The 21710-nt window shown below is 46.9% G+C and overlaps 1 protein-coding gene and 1 pseudogene across 2 annotated transcripts in view; one reads left to right on the forward strand and one right to left on the reverse strand.

Annotated features, from left to right (window-relative positions):
• LOC311149891 (centrosomal protein of 104 kDa-like) overlaps positions 1-21710 on the reverse strand; it is an 87747-nt pseudogene that overhangs the window by 26787 nt on the left and 39250 nt on the right. The window lies entirely within an intron of this gene.
• On the forward strand, positions 16251-16841 carry LOC311149447 (ceramide synthase-like; the record flags this gene model as incomplete). The annotated part of the gene is made up of 1 exon (XM_084186648.1): positions 16251-16841. The coding sequence occupies one exon, from the start codon at positions 16251-16253 to the stop codon at positions 16839-16841; it is 591 nt and encodes a 196-aa protein (XP_084042774.1).

Below are 21710 nucleotides of genomic sequence, written 5' to 3' on the forward strand. Positions count from 1 at the left end.
AGTTACCAGCCTCAGAAATTGCAGCCCAAAGAAATGCTTCACAGAGTTCAAGTCACAGACACATCTCAACATCAACTGTTCAGAGGGGACTGTGTGAATCAGGCCTTCATGGTCGAATTGCTGCAAAGAAACCACTACTAAAGGACACCAATAAGAAAAAGAGACCTGCTTGGGCCAAGAAACACGAGCAATGGACATTAGACCGGTGGAAATGTGTCCTTTGGTCTGGAGTCCAAATGTGAGATTTTTTGTTCAAACCGCCGTGTCCTTGTGAGACGCGGTGTGGGTGAACGGATGATCTTCGCATCTGTAGTTCCCACCGTAAAGCATGGAGGAGGTGGTGTTATGGTGTGGGGGTGCTTTGCTGGTGACACTGTCTGTGATTGATTTAGAATTCAAGACACACTTAACCAGCATGGCTACCACAGCATTCTGCATCGATACGCCATCCCATCTGGTTTGGGCTTAGTGGGACTATCATTTGTTTTTCAACAGGACAATGACCCAACACACCTCCAGGCTGTGTAAAGGCTATTTTACCAAGAAGGAGAGTGATGGAGTGCTGCATCAGATGACCTGGCCTCCACAATCCCCCAAGCTAAACCCAATTGAGATGGTTTGGGATGAGTCGGACGGCAGAGTGAAGGAAAAGCATCCAAGAAGTGCTCAGCATATGTGGGAACTCCTTCAAGACTGTTGGAAAAGTATTCCAGGTGAAGCTGGTTGAGAGAATGCCAAGAGTGTGCAAAGCTGTCATCAAGGCAAAGGGTGGCGATTTGAATAATCTCAAATATAACACATCTTTTGATTTATTTAACACTTGTTTGGTTACTAGATGATTCCATATGTGTTATTTCATAGTTTTGATGTCTTCACTATTATATATTATTATGAGTAGGTGTCCAAACTTTTGACTGGTACTGTATATGCACAAAAATATATTACAAATGGCATTTAGTCTTACATATGATAAGGAAAGACATACCCAAGTAACATAATATTAATAAAAGAATAAGGTTAGGGGAATACATTGTCTCAGTCAAACCTGAAAACAAAGTGCAAGTTACATCGCTACCATAACTAAAACATTATATACACACACAACATTCATCTCAGGGATATTGTCAAATTTTTACTGCATATTAAAAATATGATAAGCATATCATAACAATAATTGGCTTTTACAACTTAAATTTATTCCGTACTACATTACACTAGGCCTATAGCCTAATACACAGAGTCAGAATGGAAACAACTTAAAAGCATTCAAGAGGCGAAATGACCAGTGACAATCTGAGCTACTGGGTGAAGACTAGGAGTCCCTTTACTATGCCTATGTCTGCAATGAGTCACCCTCACTGGAGTGTTTACAGATAGGGCAGCTCTGCTTCTAGCTCCTAAGCAACTTTGCAGTATTTTGTTTTTTTGTGTGTTATTTCTTACATTATTAGCCAATAATTGTTTTTGTGTTATTACATATAGCTGGAAATAACTTTTGGATATCAGAGCGGCGGTACCTCACCAGCATTACGACCAGGAATACGACTTTCCCGAATTGGATCCTTTGTTCGTACCCCCCAGGGCAATTGAACTGATTACAGAGGCTGATCCAAAACAACGCAGGCGGAGAAGAGGTATTCGGAGTGAACTTCTAGTCCGAGTTAGGAGGCGCGCACACCATCCACCGCTTCCGAGTATATTACTCGCCAATATTCAGTCTCTGGATTATAAAGTTGACGAGCTCAGCGCGAGGATCTCCTTCCAGAGAGACATCAGGGATTGTAACATTCTCTGTTTCACAGAAAAATTGATCTCTTGGGATATACTGTCTCCGTCCATTCAGCCAGCTGGGTTCTCAGTACATCGTGCAGACAGGAATAAAGAACTCTCTGGGAAGAAGAAAGGCGGGGGTGTATGTTTCATGATTAACTACTCATGGTGTGATTGTGATAACCTACAGAAACTCAAGTCCTTTTGTTCACCCGACCTAGAATACCTCACAATCAAATGCTGACCGTATTACCTCCCAAGAGAATTCTCTTCGGTTATAGTCACAGCCGTGTATATTACCCCTCAAGCCGATACCACGACGGCCCTCAAAGCACTACACTGGACATTATGCAAACTGGAAACCACATATCCTGAGGCCACATTTATTGTAGCTGGGGATTTTAACAAAGCAAATTTGAGAAAAACGCTACCGAAATTCTACCAACACATTGACTGTAGCACTCGCTCTGAGAAAACATTGGACCACTGCTACTCAGCTTTTGAAAATGCCTACAAGGCCCTCCCTTCGGCAAATTTGATCATGACTCCATTTTGCTCCTCCCTTCCTATAGGCAGAAACTCAAACAGGACGCACCCGTGCTAAGGACTATTCAACGCTGGTCTGACCCATCGGAATCCATGCATCAAGATTGTTTTGATCACGCGGACTGGGATATGTTTCCGGGTAGCCTCTGAGAATAACATCGACGAATACACGGATACGGTGACGGAGTTCATCAGGAAGTGTATAGGAGATGTTGTACCCACTGTGACTATTAAAACCTACCCAAACCAGAAACCGTGGATAGATAGCAGCATTCGCGCAAAACTGAAAGTGTGAACCACCGCATTTAACCATGGCAAGGTGACTGGGAACATGGCTGAATACAAACAGTGTAGTTATTCCCTCCGTAAGGCAATCAAACAGGCAAAACTACAGTACAGAGACAAAGTGGAGTCGCAATTCAACGGTTCAGACACGAGACGTATGTAGCAGGGTCTACAGACAATCAAGGACTACAAAGGGAAAACCAGCCACCAATGTCTTGATTCCAGACAAGCTAAACACCTTCTTCGCCCGCTTTGAAGATAACACAGTGGCACCGACGTGGCACGCTACCAAGGACTGTGGGCTCTCTTTTTCCGTGGCTGACGTGAGCAAAACATTTAAGAGTGTTAACCCTCGCAAGGCTGCCGGCCCAGACAGCATCCCTAGCCGCGTCCTCAGAGCATGCGCAGACAAGCTGGCTGGAGTGTTTACAGACATATTCAATCTCTCCCTATCCCAGTCTGCTGTCCCCACTTGCTTCAAGATGTCCACCATTGTTCCTGTTCCCAAGAAAGCAAAGGTAACTGAACTAAATGACTATCGCCCTGTAGCACTCACTTCTGTCATCATGAAGTGCTTTGAGAAGCTAGTTAAGGATCATATCACCTCTACCTTCCCTGACACCCTACACCCACTTCAATTTGTTACCGCCCCAATAGATCCACAGATGATGCACACTGCCCTATCCCATCTGGACAAGAGGAACACCTATGTAAGAATGCTGTTCATTGACTATAGCTCAGCGTTCAACACCATAGTACCCTCCAAGCTCATCATTAAGCCCTGGGTCTGAACCCCGCCCTGTGCAACTGGTTCATGGACTTCCTGTTCACCCATGACTGCGTGGCCACGCACGCCTCCAACTCAATCATCAAGTTTGCAGACGACACAACAGTAGTAGGCCTGATTACCAACAATGACGAGACAGCCTACAGGGAGGAGGTGAGGGCCCTGGGAGTGAGGTGCCAGGAAAATAACCTCTCACGCAACGTCAACAAAACAAAGGAGCGGATCATGGACTTCAGGAAACAGTCCTATCCACATCGATGGGACTGAAGTGGAGAAGGTGGAAAGCTTCAAGTTCCTCGGCGTACACGTCACTGACGATCTGAAATGGTCCACCCATACAGACAGTGTGCTGAAGAAATTTGGCTTGGCACCTAAAACCCTCACAAACTTTTACAGATGCACAATTGAGAGCATCCTGTTGGGCTGTATCACCGCCTGGTACGGCAACTGCACCGCCCAAAACCACAGGGCTCTCCAGAGGGTGGTGCGGTCTGGCCAACGCATCACTGGGGGCAAACTACCTGCCCTCCACGACACCTACAGCACCCGATGTCACAGGAAGGACAAAAAGCTAATCAAGGCCAACAACCACCGAGCCACTGCCTGTTCACCCCGCTATCATCCAGAAGTACAGGTGCATCAATGCTGGGACCGAGAGACTGAAAAACAGCTTCCCTCATGGCCATCAGACTGTTAAATAGCCATCACTAGGCAGCTTCCACCCAGTTACGTAACCCTGCACCGTAGAGGCTGCTGCCCTATATACAGTGAGGGAAAAAAGTATTTGATCCCCTGCTGATTTTGTATGTTTGCCCACTGACAAAGACATGATCAGTCTATAATTTTAATGGTAGGTTTATTTGAACAGTGAGAGACTGTTGATTTGCATTTTAATGAGGGAAATAAGTATTTGACCCCTCTGCAAAACATGACTTAGTACTTGGTGGCAAAACCCTTGTTGGCAATCACAGAGGTCAGACGTTTCTTGTAGTTGGCCACCAGGTTTGCACACATCTCAGGAGGGATTTTGTTCCACTCCTCTTTGCAGATCTTCTCCAAGTCATTAATGTTTCGAGGCTGACGTTTGGCAACTCGAACCTTCAGCTCCCTCCACAGATTTTCTATGGGATTAAGGTCTGGAGACTGGCTAGGCCACTCCAGGACCTTAATGTGCTTCTTCTTGAGCCACCCCTTTGTTGCCTTGGCCGTGTGTTTTGGGTCATTGTCATGCTGGAATACCCATCCACGACCCATTTTCAATGCCCTGGCTGAGGGAAGGAGGTTCTCACCCAAGATTTGATGGTACATGGCCCCATCCATCGTCCCTTTGATGCGGTGAAGTTGTCCTGTCCCCTTAGCAGAAAAACACCCCCAAAGCATAATGTTTCCACCTCCATGTTTGACGGTGGGGATGGTGTTCTTGGGGTCATAGGCAGCATTCCTCCTCCTCCAAACATGGCGAGTTGAGTTGATGCCAAAGAGCTCGATTTTGGTTTCATCTGACCACAACACTTTCACCCAGTTCTCCTCTGAATCATTCAGATGTTCATTGGCAATCTTTAGACGGCCCTGTATATGTGCTTTCTTGAGCAGGGGGACCTTGCGGGCGCTGCAGAATTTCAGTCCTTCACGGCGTAGTGTGTTGCCAATTGTTTTCTTGGTGACTATGGTCCCAGCTGCTTTGAGATCATTGACAAGATCCTCCCGCGTAGTTCTGGGCTTATTCCTCACCATTCTCATGATCATTGCAATTCCACGAGGTGAGATCTTGCATGGAGCCTCAGGCCGAGGGACAGTTCTTTTGTGTTTCTTCCATTTGTGAAAAATCACACCAACTGTTGTCACCTTCTCACCAAGCTGCTTGGTGATGGTCTTGTAGCCCATTCCAGCCTTGTGTAGGTCTACAATCTTGTCCCTGACATCCTTGGAGAGCTATTTGGTCTTGGCCATGGTGGAGAGTTTGGATTCTGATTGATTGATTGCTTCTGTGGACAGGTGTCTTTTATACAGGTAACAAGCTGAGATTAGGAGCACTCCCTTTAATAGTGTGCTCCTAATCTCAGCTCGTTACCTGTATAAAAGACACCTGGGAGCCAGAAATCTTTCTGATTGAGAGGGGGTCAAATACTTATTTCCCTCATTAAAATGCAAATCAATTTATAACATTTTTGACATGCGTTTTTCTGGATATTTTTGTTGTTATTCTGTCTCTCACTGTTCAAATAAACCTACCATTAAAATTATAGACTGATCATTTATTTGTCAGTGGGCAAACGTACAAAATCAGCAGGGGATCAAATACTTTTTTCCCTCACTGTACATAGACTTGGAATCACTGGCCACTTTAATAATGTAACACTAGTCACTTTAATAATGTTTACATATTTTTGCTTTACTCATCTCATATGTACACTGCTCAAAAAAATAAAGGGAACACTTACACAACACAATGTAACTCCAAGTCAATCACACTTCTGTGAAATCAAACTGTCCACTTAGGAAGCAACACTGATTGACAATAAATTTCACATGCTGTTGTGCAAATGGAATAGACAACAGGTGGAAATTATAGGCAATTAGCAAGACACCCCCAATAAAGAAGTGGTTCTGCAGGTGGTGACCACAGACCACTTCTCAGTTCTTATGCTTCCTGGCTGATGTTTAGGTCACTTTGGAATACTGGCGGTGCTTTCACTCTAGTGGTAGCATGAGACGGAGTCTACAACCCACACAAGTGGCTCAGGTAGTGCAGCTCATCCAGGATGGCACATCAATGCGAGCTGTGGCAAGAAGGTTTACTGTGTCTGTCAGCGTAGTGTCCAGAGCATGGAGGCGCTACCAGGAGACAGGCCAGTACATCAGGAGACGTGGAGGAGGCCGTAGGAGGGCAACAACCCAGCAGCAGGACCGCTACCTCTGCCTTTGTGCAAGGAGGAGCTTGAGGAGCACTGCCAGAGCCCTGCAAAATGACCTCCAGCAGGCCACAAATGTGCATGTGTCTGCTCAAACGGTCAGAAACAGACTCCATGAGGGTGGTATGAGGGCCCGACGTCCACAGGTGGGGGTTGTGCTTACAGCCCAACACCGTGCAGGACGTTTGGCATTTGCCAGAGAACACCAAGATTGGCAAATTTGCCACTGGCGCCCTGTGCTCTTCACAGATGAAAGCAGGTTCACACTGAGCACATGTGACAGACGTGACAGAGTCTGGAGACGCCATGGAGAACGTTCTGCTGCCTGCAACATCCTCCAGCATGACCGGTTTGGCGGTGGGTCAGTCATGGTGTGGGGTGGCATTTCTTTGGGGGGCCGCACAGCCCTCCATGTGCTCGCCAGAGGTAGCCTGACTGCCATTAGGTACCGAGATGAGATCCTCAGACCCCTTGTGAGACCATATGCTGGTGCGGTTGGCCCTGGGTTCCTCCTAATGCAAGACAATGCTAGACCTCATGTGGCTGGAGTGTGTCAGCAATTCCTGCAAGAGGAAGGCATTGATGCTATGGACTGGCCCGCCCGTTCCCCAGACCTGAATCCAATTGAGCACATCTGGGACATCATGTCTCGCTCCATCCACCAACGCCACGTTGCACCACAGACTGTCCAGGAGTTGGCGGATGCTTTAGTCCAGGTCTGGGAGGAGATCCCTCAGGAGACCATCCGCCACCTCATCAGGATCATGCCCAGGCGTTGTAGGGAGGTCATACAGGCACGTGGAGGCCACACATACTACTGAGCCTCATTTTGACTTGTTTTAAGGACATTACATCAAAGTTGGATCAGCCTGTAGTGTGGTTTTCCACTTAAATTTTGAGGGTGACTCCAAATCCAGACCTCCATGGGTTGATAAATTTGATTTCCATTGATAATTTTTGTGTGATTTTGTTGTCAGCACATTCAACTATGTAAAGAAAAAAGTATTTAATAAGATTATTTCATTCATTCAGATCTAGGATGTGTTAAGTGTTCCTTATTTTTTTTAGCAGTGTATATACTGTATTCTATTCTACTGTATTTTAGTCTATGCCACTCCGACATTGCTCATCCTAATATTTATATATTTCTTAATTCCATTCTTTTACTTTTAGATGTGTGTATTGTTGTGAATTGTTAGATAATACTGCACTGTTGGAGCTTGAAACACAAGCATTTCGCTACACCCGCAATAACATCTGTTAAATATGTGTGTGACCAATAAAATGTGATTTGATACATATTCAACCTTCCTCTTGTTCCAACGGTGGTCCTGACATGCTTCAAGATGTCCACGATTGTCCCTGTACCCAAGCAAATGAAGGTAACCAGCCTAAATGACTCTCGCCCTGTAGCACTCACTTCTGTCATCGTGAAGTGCTTCGAGATGCTGGTCAAGGACCACATCAGCTCCACCTTATCTGATACCTTGGACCCACTCCAATTTGCATACCGCCCCAATAGATCCACAGATGACAATCGCCACTGCTCTTTACACTGCCCTATCCCACTTGGACAAGAGGAACACCTATGTGAGAATGCTGTTCATCGACTACAGCTCAGCGTTCAACACCATAGTCCCTTCCAAGCATGACACTAAGCTAAAGGCCCTAGGTATGAGCACATCCCTCTGCAACTGGATCTTGGACTTCCTGACAGGGAGACCCCTGGTGGTGAAGGTAGGAAACAACACCTCTGCCACGCTGACATCAACAAGGGGCCCTCCAGGGGTGTATGCTCAGCCCCCTCCTGTACTCTCTGTACCCTCATGACTGTGTGGCCTCACATGACTCAGACACCATCATTAAGTTTGATCATCGACGGTGACGAGACAGCCTACAGGGAGGAGACTAGAGCCCTGGCACAGTGGTGCCAAGGAAACAGCCTCTCCCTCAACGTCAGCAAATCCAAGGAGCTGATCATAGACTGAAGGATAGAGGGAGAGGAACATGACCCTATTGTCATCGACGGGCTGCAGTGGAAAGGGTAAAAAGCATCAAGTTCATCGGCGTGAGAACCTGACATGATCCTATCACATCACCACCGTGGTGAAGGCGGCGCAGAAATCCGGCATGGGCCCTCGGATCCTAAAGAAGTTCTACAGCTGCACAATTGAGAGCATTTAGACCGGCTGCATTACCACCTGGTATGGCAACTGCACCGCCCTCAACCGGAAGGCCCTACAGAGGGTGGTGCGGACGACCCAATACATCACTGGGGGCAAGCTCCTTGCCCTCCAGGACATCTACACCAGGCGGTGTCTGAGGAAGGCCCGAAAGATCATCAAGGACTCCAGTCACCAGAGCCACGGACTGTTCACTCTGTTACAATCTCGCAAGCGGTATCGGAGTATCGAGTCTCGGACCAACAAGTTCAGAGACAGCTTCTACCACCAGGCCATCATACTGCTGAATAACATAACCTAGCCATCTCCCTGCACAGACCTGCAGCTTAAAGACTATTTGCTCCGGAAAGACTACAGTATATGCACCTTACTAATGGTTGCACTGACTACCCACACATCCAACCCATACAAACAGATTTACACACAAACACACACACAGAGCTCTCTCACACACACACACAATGCTGCTGTTCTAATATACAGTGCATTCGGAAAGTATTCAGACCCCTTGACTTTCTCCACATTTTGTTACGTTACAAAATACAAAAATCTAAATCTACACACAATACCCCATAATGACAAAGCGAAAACAGGTTTAGAATATTTTGCTAATTTATTAAATAAAAAAATACATAATACCTTATACCTTAAGTATTCAGACACTTCCATGGATCATCCTTGAGATGTTTCTACAACTTGATTGGAGTCCACCTATGGTAAATTCAATTGATTGGACATGATTTGGAAAGGCACACACCTGTTTATATAAGGTCCCACAGTTGACAGTGCATGTCAGAGCAAAAACCAAGCCATGAGGTTGAAGGGATTGTCCGTAGAGTTCCGAGACAGGATTGTGTCGAGGCACAGATCTGGAAAAGGGTACCAAAAAAGCACTGAAGGTCCCCAAGAACATAGTGGCCTCCATCATTCTTAATTGGAAGAAGTTTGGAACCACCAACACTCAACCTAGAGCTGGCAGCCTGGCCAAACTGAGCAATCAGAGGAGAAGGGCCTTGGTCAAGGAGGTGACCAAAAACCAGATGGTCCCTCTGACACAGCTCCAGAGTTCCTCTGTGGAGATGGAAGAACCTTCCAGAAGGACAACCATCTCTGCAGCACTCCACCAATCACACCTTTATGGTAGAGTGGCCAGACGGAAGCCACTCCTCAGTAAAAGGCACATGACAGCCCACTTGGAATTTGCCAAAAAAGGCACCTAAAGGATTCAGACCATGAGAAACAGAATTCTCTGGTCTGATGAAACCAAGATTGAACTATTTGGCCTGAATGCCAAGCGTCATGTCTGGAGGAAACCTGGCACCATTCCTACTGTGAAGCAGGGTGGTGGCAGCATCATGATTTGGGGATGTTTTTCAGCAGCAGGGACTGGGAGACTAGTCAGGATCGAGGCAAAGATGAACGGAGCAAAGTACAGAGAGATCCTTGATGAAACCCTGCTCAGGACCTCAGACTGGGGGCGAAGGTTCACCTTCCAACAGGACAACGACCCTAAGCACACAGCCAATACAACGCAGGAGTGGCTTCGGGACAAGTCTCAATGTCCTTGAGTGGCCCTGCCAGAGCCCGGACTTGAACCCGATCTAACATCTCTGGAGAGACCTGAAAATAACTGTGCAGCGACGCTCCCGATCCAACTGACAAAGCTTGAGAGGATCTGCAGAGAAGAATGGGAGAAACTCGCCAAATGCAAGTGTGCCAAGCTTGTTGCATCATACCCAAGAAGACTCGAGGCTGTAATCGCTGCTAAAGGTGCTTCAACAAAGTACTCATGTAAATACTTATGTAAATGTAATATTATAGTTTTTTTGTTTATAATTTCTGAAGAAAACGGAATACTTTCCGAATGCACTGTATACTACTGATTCCACTACCCACTTTATATTTGTAAATACAGTGTAAAAATGTATTACTATGCATACTACCTCTTCTATTACTTCTACTACTTGTTATATTGAGTATTTTCATTGTTATTATTGATTATGTACTACATTGTTGAGGGAGATGGCGCATAAGCATTTCGCTGAACCTTTTGTCATGCTGTAAACTGTGTATGCAACGAATACATTTTATCTTATTTATGTTTTGGCCAAATGTGTCAATGTTTGGCCTCTTAGCGGGTCGGAGACCCCTGCTGGCTATGCATCTCAATACTCTACACTTATTCCTGAAGTGTGCACTTGTCTACTACCCACATTGTGGTCCTCTGTAGCCCAGTTGGTAGAGCATGTTGCGTGCAACTTTAAAGTGGAGATAGCCTCATTGGCGTTGCCCGTGCTGTCACAGATGCCATACTAAGATGAGACCGCTATCTATCTATCTATCTATCTATCGTTTCAGTTATGACCATTTCGGTTTGGACAATTTAGACTTATTTTGGACTTTAAAGAATCCCCATAGCTAACATATGGCTGGCTATCTTTCATTTGGACAGATGTACATCCCAGTTTTAGTCCCAAAACCGTACTTTAAATATTTCTTGATACATTCGATTATCGGTAGTGACACTTCTTAAAAATACATTTAGATTGATCAACTTGCGCACTCATTTTCTCCAAAATGTTTGCAGGCTACTCATGCTGGAGAGGGGTGCAATCCCATCAACTGGTGATATTTGTAGGGGTGTGGCTTAAGGCACATTAATTCTACAGTCTTTTAATGTGTGCGTTTTGGTACTGACATCAAAAGGTGGGACAGCATTTTTTTGAGAAAGATGTTTAAAAGTAAATAAAAAACTACAAATTAGATCATCTTTCAATGTAATAACAAAACAACTCAAGATGTTCTATTGAAATAAGTGTTAAAAATCACAGAAAAATCTTTCATTGCTTTATTTTCAATAATTTACATTTACATCATTTAGCAGATGCTCTTATCCAGAGCGACTTACAAATTGGTGCATTCACCTTATAGCCAGTGGGATAACCACTTTACAAAAATTTTTATAATTTTTTTTTTCTTTGGGGTGGGGTAAGGGGGGGGGGTAGAAGGATTGCTTTATCCTATCCCAGGTATTCCTTAAAGAGGTGGGGTTTCAAGTGTCTCCGGAAGGTGGTGAGTGACTCCGCTGTCCTGGTGTCGTGAGGGAGCTTGTTCCACCATTGGGGTGCCAGAGCAGCGAACAGTTTTGACTGGGCTGAGCGGGAACTGTGCTTCCACAGAGGTAGGGGGGCCAGCAGGCCAGAGGTGGATGAACGCAATGCCCTTGTTTGGGTGTAGGGCCTGATCAGAGCCTGAAGGTACGGAGGTACCGTTCCCCTCACAGCTCCGTAGGCAAGCACCATGGTCTTGTAGCAGATGCGAGCTTCAACTGGAAGCTAGTGGAGTGTGCGGAGGAGCGGGGTGACGTGAGAGAACTTGGGAAGGTTGAACACCAGACGGGCTGCGGCATTCTGGATGAGTTGTAGGGGTTTAATGGCACAGGCAGGGAGCCCAGCCAACAGCGAGTTGCAGTAATCCAGACGGGAGATGACAAGTGCCTGGATTAGGACCTGTGCCGCTTCCTGTGTAAGGCAGAGTCGTACTCTGCGAATGTTGTAGAGCATGAACCTACAGGATCGGGTCAAATCAAATCAAATTTTATTGGTCACATGCGCCGAATACAACAGGTGCAGACATTACAGTGAAATGCTTACTTACAGCCCTTAACCAACAGTGCATTTATTTTAAACAAAAAAAGTAAAAATAAAACAACAACAAAAAAAGTGTTGAGAAAAAAAAGAGCAGAAGTAAAATAAAGTGACAGTAGGGAGGCTATATATATATACAGGGGGGTACTGTGGCAGAGTCAATGTGCGGGGGCACCGGCTAGTTGAGGTAGTTGAGGTAATATGTACATGTGGGTAGAGTTAAAGTGACTATGCATAAATACTTAACAGAGTAGCAGCAGCGTAAAAAGGATGGGGTGGGGGGGCAGTGCAAATAGTCCGGGTAGCCATGATTAGCGGTTCAGGAGTCTTATGGCTTGGGGGTAGAAGCTGTTGAGAAGTCTTTTGGACCTAGACTTGGCACTCCGGTACCGCTTGCCGTGCGGTAGCAGAGAGAACAGTCTATGACTAGGGTGGCTGGAGTCTTTGACAATTTTGAGGGCCTTCCTCTGACACCGCCTGGTATAGAGGTCCTGGATGGCAGGAAGCTTTGCCCCAGTGATGTACTGGGCTGTACGCACTACCCTCTGTAGTGCCTTGCGGTCGGAGGCCAAGCAGTTGCCATACCAGGCGGTGATGCAACCAGTCAGGATGCTCTCGATGGTGCAGCTGTAGAATTTTTTGAGGATCTGAGGACCCATGCCAAATCTTTTTAGTCTCCTGAGGGGGAATAGGCTTTGTCGTGCCCTCTTCACGACTGTCTTGGTGTGTTTGGACCATGATAGTTCGTTGGTGATGTGGACACCAAGGAACTTGAAGCTCTCAACCTGTTCCACTACAGCCCCGTCGATGAGAATGGGGGCGTGCTCAGTCCTCTTTTTTTTCCTGTAGTCCACAATCATCTCCTTTGTCTTGGTCACGTTGAGGGAGAGGTTGTTGTCCTGGCACCACACGGCCAGATCTCTGACCTCCTCCCTATAGGCTGTCTCATCGTTGTCGGTGATCAGGCCTACCACTGTTGTGTCGTCGGCAAACTTAATGATGGTGTTGGAGTCGTGCCTGGCCATGCAGTCATGGGTGAACAGAGAGTACAGGAGGGGACTGAGCACGCACCCCTGAGGGGCCCCCGTGTTGAGGATCAGTGTGGCAGATGTGTTGTTACCTACCCTTACCACCTGGGGGCGGCCCGTCAGGAAGTCCAGGATCCAGTTGCAGAGGGAGGTGTTTAGTCCCAGGATCCTTAGCTTAGTGATGAGCTTAGAGGGCACTATGGTGTTGAATGCTGAGCTGTAGTCACCGCCTTGATGTTAGCAGAGAACGACAGGGTGTTGTCCAGGGTCACGCCAAGGCTCTTTGCACTTTGGGAGGAGGACACAACGGAGTTGTCAACCGTGATGGCGAGATCATGGAACGGGCAGTCCTTCCCCGGGAGGAAGAGCAGCTCCGTCTTGCCGAGGTTCAGCTTGAGGTGGTGATCCGTCATCCACACTGATATGTCTGCCAGACATGCAGAGATGCGATTCGCCACCTGGTTATCAGAAGGGGGAAAGGAGAAGATTAGTTGTGTGTCGTCTGCGTAGCAATGATAGGAGAGGCCATGTGAGGATATGACAGAGCCAAGTGACTTGGTGTATAGCGAGAATAGGAGAGGGCCTAGAACTGAGCCCTGGGGGACACAGTGGTGAGAGCACATGGTGCGGAGACAGATTCTCGCCACCCCACTTGGTAGGAGCGACCTGTCAGGTAGGACGCAATCCAAGAGTGAGCCGCGCCGGAGATGCCCAACTCGGAGAGGGTGGAGAGGAGGATCTGATGGTTCACAGTATCAAAGGCAGCAGACAGGTCTAGAAGGACAAGAGCAGAGGAGAGAGAGTTAGCTTTAGCAGTGCGGAGAGCCTCCGTGACACAGAGAAGAGCAGTCTCAGTTGAATGACCAGTCTTGAAACCTGACTGGTTTGGATCAAGAAGGTAATTCTGAGAGAGATAGCAAGAGAGTTGGCTAAAGACGGCACGCTCAAGAGTTTTGGAGAGAAAAGAAAGAAGGGATACTGGTCTGTAGTTGTTGACATCGGAGGGATCGAGTGTAGATTTTTTGAGAAGGGATGCAACTCTCGCTCTCTTGAAGACGGAAGGGACATAGCTAGCGGTCAAGGATGAGTTGATGAGCGAGGTGAGGTAAGGGAGAAGGTCACCGGAGATGGTCTGGAGTAGAGAGGAAGGGATAGGGTCAAGCGGGCAGGTTGTTGGGCGGCCGGCCGTCACAAGTCGCAAGATTTCATCTGGAGAGAGGGGAGAAAGAAGTCAAAGCATAGGGTAGGGCAGTGTGAGCAGGACCAGCAGTGTCATTTGACTTAACAAACGAGGATCGGATGTCATCAACCTTCTTTTCAAAATGGTTGACGAAGTCATCCACAGAGAGGGAGGGGGGGGGGGGGGGGAGGAGGATTCAGCAGGGAGGAGAGGGTGGCAAAGAGCTTCCTAGGGTTAGAGGCAGATGCTTGGAATTTAGAGTGGTAGAAAGTGGCTTTAGCAGCAGAAACAGAGGAAGAAAATGTAGAGAGGAGGGAGTGAAAAGATGCCAGGTCCGCAGGGAGTCTAGTTTTCCTCAATTTCCGCTCGGCTGCCCGGAGCCCTGTTCTGTGAGCTCGCAATGAGTCGTCAAGCCACGGAGCAGGAGGGGAGGATCGAGCCGGCCGGGAGGATAGGGGACATAGAGAGTCAAAGGATGCAGAAAGGGAGGAGAGGAGGGTTGAGGAGGCAGAATCAGGAGATTGGAGGGAGAAGGATTGAGCAGAGGGAAGAGATGATAGGATGGAAGAGGAGAGAGTAGCGGGAGAGAGAGAGCGAAGGTTGCGACGGCACATTACCATCTGAGTAGGGGCAGAGTGAGTAGTGTTGGAGGAGCGCGAGAGAGAAAGGGATACAAAGTAGTGGTCGGAGACATGGAGGGGAGTTGCAGTGAGATTAGTAGAAGAACAGCATCTAGTAAAGATATGGGTCAAGTGTATTGCCTGCCTTGTGAGTAGGGGGGGACGGTGAGAGGGTGAGGTCAAAAGAGGAGAGGAGTGGAAAGAAGGAGGCAGAGAGAAATGAGTCAAAGGTAGACGTAGGGAGATTAAAGTCACCCAGAACTGTGAGGGGTGAGCCATCCTCAGGAAAGGAACTTATCAAGGCGTCAAGCTCATTGATGAACTCTCCAAGGGAACCTGGAGGGCGATAAATGACAAGGATGTTAAGCTTGAATGGGCTAGTGACTGTGACAGCATGGAATTCAAATGAGGAGATATACATATGGGTCAGGGGAAAAAGAGAGAATGTCCACTTGGGAGAGATGAGGATTCCTGTGCCACCACCCCGCTGACCAGATGCTCTTGGGGTATGCGAGAACATATGGTCAGATGAGGAGAGAGCAGTAGGAGTAGCAGTGTTTTCAGTGGTATGAAGTTTAGGAGTCAGGGTTTAAGACTGCAATTTGCACCACTTCTGTAGAATCACACATATAAGTGTGTTTTTTGTTTGTTTTTAGGCCATGTGGTGTGCCAAGAAGGGCTGCAAACAAACAACAGTTTTCAACTGAAACCAATTCCAGTCTTATGCATGGAACAAGCAGTATAGGGAAAACATGCCTTCCCAATATTGCCTCTGAATGCAATGCTTACCCCAAAAGTTCTCAGCAAATATTGAAAACAGCCGACACAAAGGAGTCAGGTGCCGGTGCTAGCAGTCAGCAAGCATGCAAATACAGGCCACTGAGGAGAGTACCATCTGTGTCTCTTCAACTTCAGAGAGGGACTCTGGTGCAGAACCTAACAATTTGCTCCCGCCTACCATAAAGTCAGTGGTGAAGCAGAGGCAGGACAAAAGAGGGCTGTCGTAAACTGTAGAGGACAGACAATCGCACTGCCCACTCTGTCAACACTTAGATAGTTAACACATAGATACTAGGTCACTGTTGGAAGTGAAGAGACAGAGAGAGAGAATGAGAGAGACAAAAATAACATACATCATCCAAGCAGGCACTCCCGGGACTTCGCTAATTGCTTTCTCCAGGACACGAGTTTCAATGGGCCGCTGACCCGACTGCAACATCTCGATAGGGGAGAGAGATCTCAAAGACCGGACTACCTGTTGAACTTTGCCACCCAGACAAATGCATGGGGCCATGTTGCCCACCCTGGCTGCCGGGTCGGTCTTCTTCATAGGCCTGTTCATGCTCTCCAAGACATGCCTCAAGTACATCCCTGCACTGAGGTGGAGCAAAGGGGATGCAGTCATAGTGTCAACCGGGTTGGTGTCCTCCGTTCAGGCGATCACAGCCTCCTCAACTGGTTACATCATTGCCTCATCCTGTGATGACATCATCGAGGATCAGTATTGGCTGGCCAGCGCCTACATCCTCTTTGCCATGCCTTCCTTTGTGTATGACATCTATGCTATGGTCATGTGCTACTGGTACAAGGTACGGGTCAAGGATCACAAAGCAGACAGTGGCGCCAAACCCCTGGGCACGGTCCTGACCGGCTACATGCAACGCAAGTTCCTCATGGTGCTCCACCACATAGTCGTCATGGTCACTGTGTGCTTCCCCATCTCTGTGTTCTGGCGACAGGGCAAGGGGGATTACTTTCAGGGCATCATGTTACTGCTAGAACTCAGCACACCGTCGGTCTGTCTGGGAAAGATCCTCAACCACTACAAACAGCAACACACTCCCCTGGACAAAGTGAATGGGGCTACTATGCTGCAGTGTTAATTTTGGCACTCAGTTTTCGATTTAGACTAGTCTATATCATTAAGTCACATTTTTGGCATTTGAATAATGGTTTAGTCTAGTTATTGTCAAAATGATGAAAACAGTGGGCCATTTTAGTCAACTACACTGAACAAAAATATAAACACAACATGTAATAATTTCAAAGATTTTACTGAATTACAGTTCATATAAGGAAATCAGTTAGTTTAAATAAATAAATTTGGCCCTAATCTATGGATTTCACGACTGGGAATACAGACATGCATCTGTTCGTCACAGATACACTATATATACAAAAGTATGTGGACACCCCTTCACCTTAGCGAATTTGACGATTTCAGCTACAGGTATATGAAATCGAGCACACAGCCATGCAATCTACATAGACAAATATTGGCAGTAGAATGGCCTTACTGAAGAGCTCAGTGACTTTCAACGTGGCACCGTCATAGGATGCCACTTTTCCAACAACTCAGTCAAATTTCTGCCCTGCTAGAGCTGCCCCGGTCAACTGTAAGTGCTGTTATTGTGAAATGTAAACGTCTAGGAGCAACAACAGCTCAGCCGCGAAATGGTAGGCCACACAAGCTCACAGAACGGGACCGGCGAGTGCTGAAGCGCATAGCGAGTAAAAATCGTCTGTCATCGGTTGCAACACTCACTACCGAGTTCCAAACTGCCTCTGGAAGCAATGTCAACACAATAATTGTTAGTCGGGAGCTTCATGAAATGGGTTTCCATGGCCGAGCAGCCGCACCCAAGCCTAAGCTCACCATGCGTAATGCCAAGCGTCGGCTGCAGTGGTGTAAAGCTCACCGCCATTGGACTCTGGAGCAGTGGAAACGCGTTCTCTGGAGTGATGAATCACGCTTCAACATCCGGCAGTCCGACGGACGAATCTGGGTTTGCCCGAATGGTCTGGGACTGTTTGTCATGGTTTGGGCTAACCCCCTTAGTTCGAGTGAACGGAAATCTTAACGCTACAGCATACAATGACATTCTAGACAATTTTGTGCTTCTAACTTTGTGGCAACAGTTTGGGGAAGACCCTTTCCTGTTTCAGCATGACAATGCACCCGTGCACAAAGCGAGGTCTATACATAAATAGTTTGTCGAAATCGGTGTGGAAGAACTTGACTGACCTGCACAGAGCCCTGACCTCAACCCCATCGAACACCTTTGGGATGAATTGGAACGCCAACTGCGAGCCAGGCCTAATCACTCAACATCCGTGACCGACCTCAGTAATGCTCGTGGCTTAATGGAAGCAAGTCCCCGCAGCAATGTTCCAACATCTAGTGGAAAGCCTTCTCAGAAGAGTGGAGGCTGTTACAGCAGCAAAGGGGGGACCAACGCCATATTAACGCCCATGATTTTGGAATGAAATGTTCGACGAGCAGGTGTCCACATCCTTTTAGGCATGTAGTTTACCTTTAAAAAAATAAGTTAGGGGTGTGGATCAGAAAACCAGTCAGTATCTGGTATAACCACCATTTGCCTCATGCAGCGTGAGTTGATCAGGCTATTGATTGTGACCTGTGGGATGTTGCCTCACTCCTCTTCAATGGCTGTGCGAAGTTGCTGGATATTGGCAGGAACTGGAACACACTGTAGTACATGTCGATCCATTGAATCCCAAACATGCTCAATGGGTGACATGTCTGGTGAGTATGCAGGCCACGGAAGAACTGGGACATTTTCAGCTTCCAAGACTTGTGTACAGATCCTTGCGACATGGGGCTGTGCATGATCATGTTGAAATATGAGGTGATGGCGGCAGATGAATGGCACGACAATGGGCCTCAGGATTTCGTCACGGTATCTCTGTGCATTCAAATTGCCATAGATAAAATGCAATTGTGTTCGTTGTTCATAGCTGCCCATACCATAATCCCACTGCCACCGTGGTGCACTTTGTTCACAACGCTGCCATCTGCCTGGTACAGTTGAAACCGGGATTCATCCATGAAGAGCATACTTCTCCAGTGTCAGTGGCCATCGAAGGTGAACATTTTCCCACTGAAGTAGGTTACGATGCTGAACTGCAGTCAGGTCAAGACCCTGGTGAGGACGACGAGCACACAGATGAGGTTCCCTGAGACGGTTTCTGACTGTTTGTGCAGAAATTATTCGGTTGTGCAAACCCACAGTTTCATCAGCTGTCCGGGTTGCTGGCCTCAGACGATCCCGCAGGTGAAGAAGCCGGATGTGGAGGTCCTGGGCTGGCGTGGTTACACATGGTCCGCGGTTATATAGCAGGGATGGGCAACTTTGATGGGGTGGGGGACACAAAATCGGAACTCATCATGAGGGGCCGCAGTTGCTCGCGGGTCTGCGTACCCATAACCCCCCCCCCCCGACATAACAAGAGGAAAACTGCTGATGTACAACCAAATTCTGAAATTGCACCTTGTGTATTCTACTATTCTAACTCGCAGTAGGTTGAGACCCCGACTGAGGTTTTTTTGGGGGGGGAATTGATCCGAGGGCCTTCAAAATATGACAAACATATATAAGAATATATAATAATTATCTGGCCATGTAAATTCTAATTCAGCCTATATTGATATTGCACATTACATACAAAACAAACAGACACACACAAGTGCAGAGAGAGAGAAAGAGAGAGAGAGAGTGCGAGAGTAGCAAAGTAGTATGGGTTGCACCTCCGTCGCGTCAATGCCATTGTTATCAACGTTCCACAGACGCTGCAGCCACATTGATGTCCAAAAGTAAAACGGGGGATAATGACTGTTTCGCCCACTGATGTAGTCGAATCACTAAACCTCGAATCCGAATCAAGTCCCAACTAAGTTCCCTGTGCTCGAGTCCAAATCACCAATGGTCGAATAACGAGTCCCTATGGCTGAAGTCCGAGTCCCAGTGCTCGAGTCCTGGTCCAAGTGCTCAAGTCTGAGTCACTGGGTCCACATTTTCTCAAAATAAATTCTTTACCCAGTCAGATATAGTGTAGTGGCAAGAGGAATTTACTCAAATTGTTTGCTATCCCTTTTCTTTTCTATCTGTGCCACCAAATGTTTGCATATAGGCTACTGGTAATTTTTCCAGGGCCACGTTCAATTGCAAAGTGTTCTTGAACGTTGCAGATCGAAATTCCATTAATAGAGCCAACGTTATTCCTTATTCAACATGTCAGAGGCATGTTTGTTCTACATAGCATATTTCTATCTGAACGTTCCAAAATGTTGCGTCCTATTGAACGCACCCCGGGTTGTTAGCTATAGCTAGCAAATGCAGTAACATAGCTAGATAATGCACGATAGAAAGAAAATAACGTAGCGCCGGTATTATGGATCATATCTTTTGAACGGTAATCTCTCAAGACGTTTTCTCTGAGGAAAAGAGGGAGTCTTGGCTACGTTGGCTACAGAACCTGGCTATGAAATACAGTGGGGAAAGTGGGAGGGTTGAGCAAGACTACAAATTCATAGACAGCCTACTTTTCTATACTCAAGGGAGAGAAAAACAAAGCTAGATTGTTGTTTTACTATTAAACTCAATGCTGCTATTGTTTTAAAATTTCCTAAACGCAGTTTGTGTTTTTTAACCAGGCAAAGGGTAGCTAACGAGAAAGTTGGTGGTGACTAGTTAGCTACGAGTAAGCAAGAGAGTTGCATGCGCAATGTGTATAATCGGAGGTGGAGCCAGAGCGGAGCCTGTTTGTCCACACTCATCGCTTGCTTCTCCGCAGCTCACCAGCTGATGTAGGCTGTGTGTGCCGGGAGTGGCGCGTCCTTCCTTCTCTGGAGCTGCTCGTGGCAACGTCATTTCACTGAGTCTACCTTTGACCTGCTTCTTCAGAGCCCTGACACTGAAACTGCAGATTTTTCTTCCTATCTACAGTCGTGGTCAAAAGTTTTGATAATGACACAAATATTAATTTTAACAAAGTCTGCTGCCTCAGTTTTTATGATGGCAATTTGCATATACTCCAGAATGTCATGAAGAGTGATCGGATGAATTGCAATTAATTGCAAAGTCCCTCTTTGCCATGAAATTGAACTTAATCCCCAAAAAACATTTCCACTGCATTTCAGCCCTGCCACAAAAGGACCAGCTGCCATCATGTCAGTGATTCTCTCGTTAACACAGGTGAGAGTGTTGACGAGGACAAGGCTGGAGATCACTCTGTCATGCTGATTGAGTTAGAATAACAGTCTGGAAGCTTTAAAAGGAGGGTGGTGCTTGAAATCATTGTTCTTCCTCTGTTAACCGTGGTTACCTGCAAGGAAACACGTGCTGTCATCATTGCTTTGCACAAAAAGGGCTTCACAGGCAAGGATATTGCTGCTAGTAAGATTGCACCTAAATCAACCATTTATAGGATCATCAAGAACTTCAAGGAGAGAGGTTCAATTGTTGTGAAGGAGGCTTCAGGGCGCCCAAGAAAGTCCAGCAAGTGCCAGGGCCGTCTCCTAAAGTTGATTCAGCTGCAGGATCAGGGCACCACCAGTGCAGAGCTTGCTCAGGAATGGCAGCAGGCAGGTGCGAGTGCATCTGCATGCACAGTGAGGCGAAGACTTTTGGAGGATGGCCTGGTGTCAAGAAGGGCAGTGAGGAAGCCACTTCTCTCCAGGAAAAACATCAGGGACAGACTGATATTCTGCAAAAGGTACAGGGATTGGACTGCTGAGGACTGGGGTAAAGTCATTTTCTCTGATGAATCCCCTTTCCGATTGTTTGGGGCATCCGGAAAAAAGCTTGTGCGGAGAAGACAAGGTGAGCGCTACCATCAGTCCTGTGTCATGCCAACAGTAAAGCATCCTGAGACCATTCATGTGTGGGGTTGCTTCTCAGCCAAGGAAGTGGACTCACTCACAATTTTGCCTAAGAACACAGCCATGAATA

Source organism: Coregonus lavaretus (genome assembly GCF_964263955.1).
Source record: "Coregonus lavaretus genome assembly, chromosome: 22".
NCBI classification, from domain to species: domain Eukaryota; kingdom Metazoa; phylum Chordata; class Actinopteri; order Salmoniformes; family Salmonidae; genus Coregonus; species Coregonus lavaretus.